Source organism: Maylandia zebra, linkage group LG3 (genome assembly GCF_041146795.1).
Source record: "Maylandia zebra isolate NMK-2024a linkage group LG3, Mzebra_GT3a, whole genome shotgun sequence".
Taxonomy (NCBI): Eukaryota; Metazoa; Chordata; class Actinopteri; order Cichliformes; family Cichlidae; genus Maylandia; species Maylandia zebra.
Genome location: NC_135169.1, coordinates 17,701,807 through 17,712,741, shown reverse-complemented (window position 1 = coordinate 17,712,741; position 10,935 = coordinate 17,701,807). Strand labels below are relative to the sequence as shown.

At 37.3% G+C, this 10,935-nt stretch overlaps 1 protein-coding gene across 1 annotated transcript; it reads left to right on the top strand.

The window, feature by feature from the left end:
- Positions 1 to 971: 971 nt before the first annotated feature.
- LOC112430631 (uncharacterized) lies at positions 972 to 9,636 on the top strand. The gene is made up of 8 exons (XM_076880300.1): positions 972 to 1,073; positions 2,096 to 2,180; positions 4,851 to 4,965; positions 5,300 to 5,488; positions 5,573 to 5,660; positions 7,508 to 7,673; positions 8,641 to 8,720; positions 8,875 to 9,636. Exons 2-8 carry the CDS (start codon positions 2,099 to 2,101, stop codon positions 9,175 to 9,177), a joined length of 1,023 nt encoding a protein of 340 aa, XP_076736415.1. The 5' UTR covers positions 972 to 1,073; positions 2,096 to 2,098; the 3' UTR covers positions 9,178 to 9,636.
- Positions 9,637 to 10,935: the final 1,299 nt, after the last annotated feature.

Below are 10,935 nucleotides of genomic sequence, written 5' to 3'. Positions count from 1 at the left end.
GTTTATGGTTGTATCGCCGGTATGTACTTAAAGTATAAGTTGCAACTTTGTTTTTTGTGTAATACACTCAGAAAAATTATGGTTCTTAAATGGTTCTTCAGATGTCTTCATGGTTCTTTAAAGAACCATCATACGTCAAAGAACCTTTTTATTTTGTGGATGGTTCTTCAGCTATTACAAATGGTTCTTTAAAGAACAAAAGGTTCTTCATCCTTAGCTATCTGAGTTTGTTGGTGTAAAATGGCATAAATAATATTCACTTTAATGAGGGTTTAAATTATACTGTGTGTTTTGTTTGTGTGCGGGGGGGGGGAGGGGGGGGGCAGATGGTGGGATACTGAATATTCAAATTAAAGTTAGAAACACTTGCTTAAAAATATTCTGATGGCAGGGGTGGGTGCCAAAGCCTGAAGACCCCCAGCACCCACCCTGCAAACCCACTGATCACAAATAATGTGGTAACAGAATATAGAATTTATTATTAAGCCGTTTATGAATATGGTGAATTTATAAATTAACAATCCATTCGGGGGATATTAGACAGATTCAGATACTGATCTATATCAGATCTCTCTCTCTCTCTCTCTCTCTTGCTCTCTCTCTCTCTCTCGCGCTCTCTCTCTCTCTCGCGCTCTCTCTCTCTCTCTCTCTCTCTCTCTCTCTCTATATATATATATATATATATATATATATATATATATATGTATATATCATAATGATAATACTAGTTACTGTGAACTTTACAAACCACCCAGCAGTATGTAAAGTCAAATTATAAAATAATATAAGTAAATAATAATTGCACATGTGATCTGAGTACTTGTTTATCACTGCGCAATTTATTATTATATGTGTCAAGCCAAATAAATGACAGGGAGAGAGAGAGACGTTAGAACACGTAGTACAACCAAAGGGGGGGGGGCAACTGTAGGGATGCGCATGCGCACACAGATCGCGCGAGCCTTGAACTTTCTAACGGAAAGAAAACTTTCTCTCGGACGTTGCCAGTGGATAACAGTCTTCAGTACCTGCTGGTCTTTAAAGGATTCTGGATTCCTGGACTGTTGGAAAAGGTAAAACATTTTCATAAAACCTTTTTATTGTTTTGTTTTTGTTACTCGTCATTGTAGCTTGCTGTTAATGTTGTGCTAACAGTAATGGTTAGATACGTTAGCCTTTGACGTTAACGCAGTTTAGTATCTGGTATAAAGAACTGTTTTCCTAACAAAACCACTGTTACAATTAAGTGAAGGTGCTCCCAATTAATTTGGCCTGTAAAATATGTGGCTATATTGCGTGCTGCGTACATAAACTAATGTCAGCTAGACAGATATTAAAATTAATAATATGGTTAAAGTCACCAAAATGGCGCCTGAAGCCTGTTGTGTGAGCTCTGTGTCTGGTCTAGAAACTCAGAAATTCAGTAGCCTGTACTTTGAATTGTGGAGTAGCTGTATAAAATACAGCAATGCATAAGTGTTTTGAATAAACAGAAATGTGACACATGAGAAGTTGTGTCTTTGACTGTTACTGTATAACTTATTTTCAGAGTAGTTGACAAATTATGCTCCAGTCATTTGATGTTACCAAGATAATGTCCGTTTTTATTATAGTTAAATTTTTTTTATGTACATTTCATTTATCCAACATCATATATTAGGCAAAAAAGAGGTCATTATACTAACAAGACCAGATAATCGAAAGCATAAAATAATCAATATTTATCTGAAGAAGGCTTAAAAGTTAGAATAAACGGTGGTATAGTGGTTAGCGCTGCTGCCTCACAGCTAGAAAGACTCTGTTCAATTCCCGGGGTCAACCGGGTGCCTTTTTGTGTGGAGTTTGCATGTTCTCCCTGTTTCTGTGTGGGTTTCCACCCACAATCCAAACATACATATCTGAATGACGACCCTGCCATGGACTGGCAACCTGTCCAGGGTCTACCCCGCCTAAAAAAAACAGCTGGGATAGGCTCCAGCACCCCTCCGATCCTTATGATGATAAAGCGGCTTGGAAAATGAATGAATAAAAAATAAATAAGTTTTTGATGTCACAGAATAAAACAATGTAATGGCATTTTGTTTTGTTTTAACAGATCATGGCTCAGCAGTGGACTGTTGGAGAAGTATCTCTTTGGCTTGGGGAAAATGAATTGGCAGATTATCAACAGGTCTTTGTAGGTGAGCATTTCTATGGATATGCCATATCAGTGTCCACAGTGCTCCACAAGAAAACCAACATATGAAAAACTGCTGAAACATCAACAGATATACCATGAAAGTGAATGTGGATTCTTCATTGTCTGCAGACTAGAAGACTGTCCCAGAAAGTTTTTGTCTGTGAAATCTTTGAAAAATCACACAAGGAAGAAACATAAATATCAGAAACAAGGATTAGAGTCTGCCCCAGACTGTGACCCTGTCATCCAGGAAACTGTTGAATTTCCCAGATCATCTGAACGAACTCTGAGTGAACTTGTAGAGAACTTTACAGAGACTGTGAGAAAACAACTGGCATTGTTTTCCTTGAATCTTCAAGAGAAAAGTATTGTAAATAGAAAAGTTCAAACATTTGTTCTTATTGAAGTAGAGTCACTTTTCAAGTATTTTATTGAAAACTATAGGGAGATATTTTCTAAATGTTTGCAGACTCTTAATTTTGATATATCAAGTTTTCATTATATTGATGACAATAGTTTGGTAGAACATTGCTTCAGTGCAGTCAGCAACACATATCAACTAGACAGATACTGTGTTGAGAAATTAAACCTGATTGAACCTGTTGAATGTATCCTGGGGATAGATCCTTTTACTGGGAAACAGGACACTTTTCAGTATATGCCACTTCTAAAAGTCTTAGAATTAATATGTAATGATCCTAACATTTTAAGACAAATTTTTAGGCCAGAATCCCGTGCTCCTGAAACCTTAACAGATTTTAGTGATGGGAAAATTTACAAAGAAAGTGATTTTTTTAACACAGACAACCCACATTTGAGAATTCAGTTGTACAGTGATGAATTTGAAGTTGCTAATCCATTAGGATCAAAGAAACGTCTACATAAAGTGTCTGCATTTTATTTTACTTTGGGAAATATTCCACCAAAAGACAGATCTGTTTTAAGACATATTCATCTGTTGATACTTGTCAAACATAGATTGGTGAAAACATATGGATTTGAGAAAATATTAGAACCATTAATTTGTGACCTACAGGTTTTGCAAGAACGTGGATTACGATTAAAATTTGAAGACAGACAGTACTGCATCAAAGGTGGTCTGGCCACAATATCTGCAGACAACCTAACCTCTCACACACTTGCAGGTTTTAGCTGCTCATTCAGTAATGGTAGAATATGCAGGTTTTGTATGTGTCATTACAAGGACCTGTCTAGGATCATTAGTGAGGGAGATTGTGTTCTTAGAACAAAGACTGTTCATGCATACCATCTGCAATGTGTTGAAGATGACCCCCACTGTAGGTCAGTGTATGGTGTAACTGGCCCATGTGCCTTCAACAAGCTGTCATATTTTGATACCACAAATGCATTCCCACCTGATGTAATACATGATTTTCTTGAGGGGGTCATTCCTCTTGTTTTGAAGTCTGTTGTAAAAGCCTTGCACGAGGACAAAACCGTTACTATCCAAGAGGTGAATGACAGCATAAGGACTTTTAGTTTTGGACAGAATGACTGCACCTCCAAACCTGCTCTAATATCTGAGAAGGTAGCACTGGATGGAAATATCTCTGGAACTGCTGTTGAGAAATGGACATTATTTAGGACTCTGCCTTTCGTCATAGGCTCCAGGATTGAAAAGGGTAACAAGTTTTGGCAGCTTTATCTTTTGGTTCGAGAAATAGGAGAGATTATTCTTGCTCCAACCATCAGCACTGACTGGATTAGTAATCTACATGAACTGATCACTTACTTTTTGACAGATTTCATCAATCTGTTTCCTGGTGTGTTTACACCCAAGCTGCATTTTCTGCTACATTATCCTCAGCTCATCCTTGATTATGGGTCACTCCGCTCTCATTGGTGCATGAGGTTTGAAGCCAGACATCAATATTTCAAGACAGTAGCAAGAATCACCAATAACTATATTAATATTTGTCAGACTTTGGCAAAGAGGAATCAGCTTCGTCAATGCTGGGAGTGGCAGCCTGAACGGATCATCAGGAGCGATCATACACAAGCAGCAGTTAATAACTTATCACTTCAAGAACTTCCAGTGAACTTGCAGATTTGTTTGCAAAACTTGGAGACAGCCGTTACTGTGGATGAGAAACTCTGGACAAGTAAATGCATCATTTTAAACTCTGTAAAATATGCAGTTGGAGATTTCTTCATTTTGGAACTTGTGCATGCAGAGAAAATTCCACTGTTTGTGAAAATAGTCCTGATTGTGTATATCAGGGCCAACTGGTTTCTTGTTGGAAGACTTTTCACAACACTGGAGTTTATAAGACACCTTCAATCATACCACATCAGAGAGACTGATGATCTGTTGATATTCAAGCCTGGGGATGAGGTAGACTTTCATGCTTTGGACGCATACAGATGTGATGGTCAAGACTTCATTACACTGATCCACCGACCTTTTAAGGCAGTCCATACCAAAGTTAGGTAAGATACATCCTAAACCATGACTTTTTAGTTAGGAGTTGTCAACCACTGTTAAAATGATTTTAACCACTTTTTGGCTATTCCACAGGTCTGTCATCATCTATAGTCACTAATGAACTCATAGCTGTTTTTTTAGTAATGTTTTATAATATTTTTATTCTTTATCTTCGACATGCTCATTTCTGTTTTGATCGTGTCTTATTGTTTTTCTGTGCCACAGACAATGAAATCGATGGATCGACACTTCTGCAGATGACTGAAAGAATGAGTGAGCGTCTTTTTCCAAAAGTGAAAGACCAAGTGAAATTTTTGTCTGCTGTAGAGAAGCTGAAAGAGTGAGTCTTAAGTTGACTGGTTGATTCACTGAATTGTACATTCATACAATCCAGTGTTTCCCCTCCCCTAGGTTTATGGTGTTGGAGGGTGGGGGGCAAGGGGTTGACGCAAGCCCTGTTCTGTTTCTCCAGCGTTGATGTGCATCACACACCCATTTACTTTCAAATTGAAATGTCACAGCCACTCTTACTCTCTGTTATGATTCTGTTTCTGTAGTTCAGCAGCTGTTATTGTACGTTTTAAATATGCGGATATTCCTGATGCAGGACACAAGGACACGTATATTCATGTCTTGTGACAAACTCTAAACATACTTCTTACTTCTTCTTGCAGTGGAAGGCAACACAAAGAAAAGCATACTGTGTCAGCACTCCAACCTATGTTTAACTGCAAAGTGCAGTTTCCTCCAGCTGTGCTCACTGCGTTGACCAATAAAGATGCAGCACTAAAGTCACCCACCAAGAACAGACTCAAAAACATGCTTATTCAAGCACTGTTTGACCACTTGAGTAATGAGACAATGTAAGTCTATATATAATTAAGATTTGATCCATTTAAAATACAGTATGTACATCAGAATTTAAGTTCATCATTCAAAATTTGCAGGTATCCCTCTCATGTGCAGTATGTAGACCTTCTGAGGACTGTCCTTCTGAGTTTTCCTTTTTTGAAGGAGAGTTATGGCTCTGGATATGTAAGTATTCCTGAAAAGCAAACATTGATACAATTGTCCAACAAATTGTCTTTGAATTGCCCAATTATTGGCTAATGAGTGTAACATGCTAACATTTTCATTGCTACATATTCAGAGGTTATCTGTTCCCTTGTGGCCACTACAATACAAGTATTAGTATTGTGATTTTTGAGGCAGATGTCGTGCAGTATGGTCAAACAATAAATAAAATATCAATTGCTCTTTTAAATTAATTGTTTCATTTCTCTGTGAATTCTCAAGTGAATGGTGTGAAATTCAGCATTATATTAGCTCTGTTTGCCTTTGTATCAGGATAGTGTAGTTTTTGTATTTAAAAAATTAAATTTGAAAATAGGGCAGGGATAGCTCAGTAGGTAGTGTGGTTATCCCATGATCGGAAGGTCGGGGGTTTGAATCAACTGAACGGCTACCCTGAGGTACCCTTGAGCAAGGTACCGTCCCTACACACTGCTCCCCAGGCGCCTGATTAGTGGCTGCCCACTGCTTCACTGAGTGAATGGGTTAAATGCAAAGAGAGAAATTTCCCTGTGGGGATCAATAAAGTATACATTATTATTAAAAGGTAGAGGTATTAACATATAGACTGAAAGATCATGACGAGTATGCTTGTAGGACATATTGCCATTAATACTTTATCTACCTTTTATAGTGTATTTAGCCAATCTAAAGTGCTCCAAACCTTTATATCATGTGTTCGATCAACTCCTAAGAGTTAAAGAAGAGATCTGTAAATAGGAACTAATTAGGTTATGACATGATTACAGCAAACCTACCAGCTTTATGTCACTCAAAGTTTTCTGGTAAATGTCTTGCATAAAGGGAGGACCTAGTTGCACCTATTTATGAATAATTAGTTACATTTTTATCATTTGTAGGATGCTCTGCATGAGTCTCTCAGGAACAAGTTTAAAAAGGAAAGAAGACCACTAGTAGACGTAGAGGAAATTGAAAAAATGAGACAGAAATACTCAGTTCCAAATTCAGGAAGAAAAAGATCATCAGATATCCAGCCCTGTATCCTTTTGAAAAAAAACCAAGGCAAGTTAAATATGCTCAATGTTTGTTTGCCATTTTAAATTGTACATAAAAGTTAAAAGTATTGTTTATTTGTTTTTTCTCTCAATATTTGCTAAACTTTTTAATAACCAGGATATCAATCCTCTTGACGATGGGGAGGATGAAAGGAGCACCGACCAACATGTATCAGTGATTAAGCAAGAGTGCCAAAAAACTAGGCCAAATGTGGATGTCATTCAAACGCACCTCAGGAAAATACAGAAGTACAGAACACACTACATTCTTCAGCATACTACTGAAGAGGTTCTACAAGAATTCCCATGTCTCACTATCCCTGTTGTGGTGAGTGTTTTATCAAAAACTGCAGCAAAAAACAACAATAACAATAGTGCACAGCAAAAACACGAATATGTACTGATGTGCTGCACATTTATACAGACTTCTAATAATCATGTACCTACAGGACAGGCAAAGTGACTGACTCAGCAGATTTCATGAGTAATAAAAGTACACTAACAGAACACTAACAGAAATTGCCACATTGACTATGTCTTTCTCTTTGGTTTTATTTTCATGCTACAGGATAATTTTGGACTAATCTGATGCCAATGATAGTTTTTTGGGAAGAATAGTCTAAACATCCCTTTTGCACAGCAATGTGTACTTGAGAATTAAAGTAAACAAATGCAAAATTATAATTTCTTCTCTAATGATAATTGATGTGTGAAATAATGATTGTTCTGGTTTGCTATATAATGGTATATATTATGGTACAAAGCTAATATGTATATGTTTATCCTTTATTTTAGCTTCTTGAAGAGGCTTCCATGTTACTTAAAACTGATGTGGACAAAAAAGTAATCCGAGGATTCAGTAAGTTGGCAGCGAAGCTTGTGTCAATAGCCCCAAACAGCAACCTTAAAAGCCTCTGCTTAAAATCTGTTGATGAGAGCCAGACAGACACTGAAAGAAAAGGTGAGGGCACTTGGCAATAATGAGCAAAAACATTTTTAACTCCTATCTCAGATACCACTTTTTAAGGTTTCACATACAGCACATTAGTAAACACAGTGTCCCTTACAACAGCGGTCCCCAACCCCCGGGCCTCGGACTGGTACCGGTCCGTGAGTCGTTTGGTACTGGGCCGCGAGAGTTGAGGCTCAGGTGTGAAATGTATAGTTTTTCAGGGTTTTTATCGGTTTTCAGCGTTATTTTGTTATCGTTTTTATCGTTTACTCGGTTTTCCTGGGTCTTTTCACGTGTGTTATGAATAAATTTTCTTTTTTTCGGTACCGGTACTAGTTTTATTTTGTTGTATTTATCCGCGACACCTTAAAGGCCAGTCCATGAAAATATTGTCAGGCATAAACCGGTCCGTGGCGCAAAAAAGGTTGGGGACCGCTGCTTTACAATATCCACAGACTGACATTTCTCCTGTCTCGTCTCTGCAATGATGTACTTTAAGATTTAACTGATATACCCTCGATGCTATATGTAGCATCGTTACATATGTAGAGTCGTTACTATACAGTTCCACCAGTTCTTTGAAGGAGAGTAGGTGTGGATTTCATCAAAAAAACGATTAATTACACCATTATTCGAATAAGTCAAGGAAATACTCTATGAAGATTTTCAGTCATTCACACAATGTTTATCCCAAAAAATGTTCAGTGGCAGCTAGACTTGCTTTGCAAGTTCTTTAGGACTCAAATTATTTAAAGCTAGCAACTTACAGAACTGAACAACATTCTGGGGGTTTTGTATAAATGCTTAACATTTACACTGAATTACACTGAAAAGTTAATTAGGTATACATTTACTGCACTAATGCTTATGTTCTGCAAGACATTCAACTCCTGATAAAGGCACTCATATGGCCTTTACACCTTTGTATTAACAAAATTGGCCAGAAAATACTTACATATTTCTCTTTATTTTTCAGGTCAGATGGTAAACACAGCTGTTCTTCTCCTGCCATCTATTTTCAAAGAAAATGCCTCTCATCTCTTCGTCATAAATAAGGTAAATTTATATATTTTTTGGTATGGTGAGAGGGGGGGGGGGGTCTTGAACAAATCCAGTATTTTACAGGAGTTTTATACTTTCATTGGGACAGCTGTTGTTTATACTTATTTAAACTATACTCCTCATTTCAAGAATTTAATTTCTGTTTCAGGATCCACACAGCCCGATACCTACAATCGTACTCAGCAGCAGTGACGGCAAGCCCTTGAGTGATTCAACTGAGGTCAATGTCCAGATGGATGGACAAAAAAGGATTCTGGACAGTGGGGAAATGGACATTTCATTGGCGATGGGTATTGTCTTCTCCCTGTACCATGTCTACAATGTTGCCTATCCAAGTGAACTAAAAAAGACATTTTGCTTTTTGGAGGCATTTGTTCTCAACTTGGGAACTCTGACTACACCTGTACCAGTAGCTGTGCAAAGAGTGGCAAATGCATTAAATATCTCATAGATTGCCAGCATAGTGCAGGTGAGAGACTGAAATTATCCCAGTGTGGACTAACAAAGGACCATGAGTCTCACATTAAACTTAACTTACATAACTTAAGGCTGCAGTTCATTGATAATTTAAATAAAAAGATTGTTCTTGAAATAGTTTTACTGAAAATGCAAACATGCTGATGAAAATGTGTTGTTTAATTGTCTGTTATGAAAGTATTGCTATTTCTAATGTAAAAATTGTTGTTTTATCTATAGTATAATATTTATATGTATTTATAGTAAAGATATTTAATTATTACTGTTTAAATGACTTATATGCTATTATTAGTAGTGGTGTTGTGCTTAGCATTAAAATGTCTTTTTCTGTAATACAAAGTGCCAATAAACCATTAATATATGTCTATGTGCTTGTATTTATTTTACCCTACTCAAATTCAATTTATGATACATTTTATTTTGAAAGATTTAAAATGGTTCTTTAAAGAACCACTCAAAAAAGGTTCTTTAAAATGGTTCTTTTAAAGAACCATTTGAAGGATCTTTTTAAAAATGGTTCTTTGAAGAACCATTTCTTTCAGTGGTTCATTGAAGAACCTTTAAAGGTGCCCCAAAGAACCATTTCTTGATGGTTCTTTGGGGCACCTTTGAAGGTTCTTCAATGAACCACTGAAAGAAATGGTTCTTCAAAGAACTTTTGTTTGAAAGGTTCTTTGTGGCACCAAAAAAGGTTCTTCTATGGCATCAGTCTAAAGAACCACTTTTAATTCCAGTTGGCACCTTTATTTTTCTGAGTGTATGTTGCCCGCTAATGTAGTATTTGGCTGTAAAGCTAGTCCTTTTGTTAAGCTAGTTACCCGCGATTTTGGAGGTCGTCTGGGATAGCATCAGTAGTAGTTTAAAAAGTTTACATAATTAGACATATGCTATGTAGTAGCATTGTGGCATGTAAATGCATATTATGCTGCACATATGTATGTTACATGACTGTATTTTTAGTCTTGTTTTTAGTCTTACCCTTTTGAATGTCAGTAAACCTGTTGACAACACTCATCTGTCTTCAGAGTGGTGATATAAGAAAGGTATTAAAGCCCCTGCATCAGACATGCACCCATAATGGCACAATGACTATGTGCAGGTAAGCTATCCACAGTATTTCTGATTTCGCGCCATTACCCCGATTCATAGCGGAAGCCGGTTTTTTACTTCCGCTTGCGTTGTTGTTGACAGTTGCGGGGTTACACCTTCACTGTTGATAAAGATTTCTCTCACTGCAGTTTGTTTTACCTGGAGTAAATGGCAACACATCGAAGGTGGATACACAGTAGAGATGTTTTAAAAAGCAGCGAGGACAGTTCAGTTGCAGTGCCTCACCCGTCACTTCTCACGGAGTGGGTAGATGACATGAAACTATGGCCCGATGTTAGCTACATCGACATTATTAATTACCTTGTATTTTCCGAAGGCGTTGATGGCGAGGAATTACGTAATTACAAGAGCACCGAGGCGTATAATTACCTGCACAGCAACAAAATTGATAAAGTACTGCTCAACAAACAAGGCGACTTTATTTTTCTTAAAGCAGCTGTAGAGCCGAGCCAGAGTATTAATCAAGCGAAACACTTAGCATGGGCAATGCTAAGAGAAAGTGGAGTAGTGGAGACAGTCGGCTGTTCCTGTATCGCCGGATTAGGGAGATCATGTAGCCATGTGGCTGCTATTCTGTGGAAGGTATATCACTTATCTGGATATCACAATGTTTAAATCACTG

What these genes read in the sequence shown, in the direction of transcription:
- LOC112430631 (XM_076880300.1), top strand. Translation starts at nt 2,099, where the DNA reads ATGGCTCAGCAGTGGACTGTTGGAGAAGTATCTCTTTGGCTTGGGGAA. An exon ending in AGAGTTATGGCTCTGGATAT is followed by an intron (nt 5,661 to 7,507) that starts GTAAGTATTCCT and finishes CCTTTATTTTAG; the next exon opens with CTTCTTGAAGAGGCTTCCAT. An exon ending in ATCTCTTCGTCATAAATAAG is followed by an intron (nt 8,721 to 8,874) that starts GTAAATTTATAT and finishes TTTCTGTTTCAG; the next exon opens with GATCCACACAGCCCGATACC.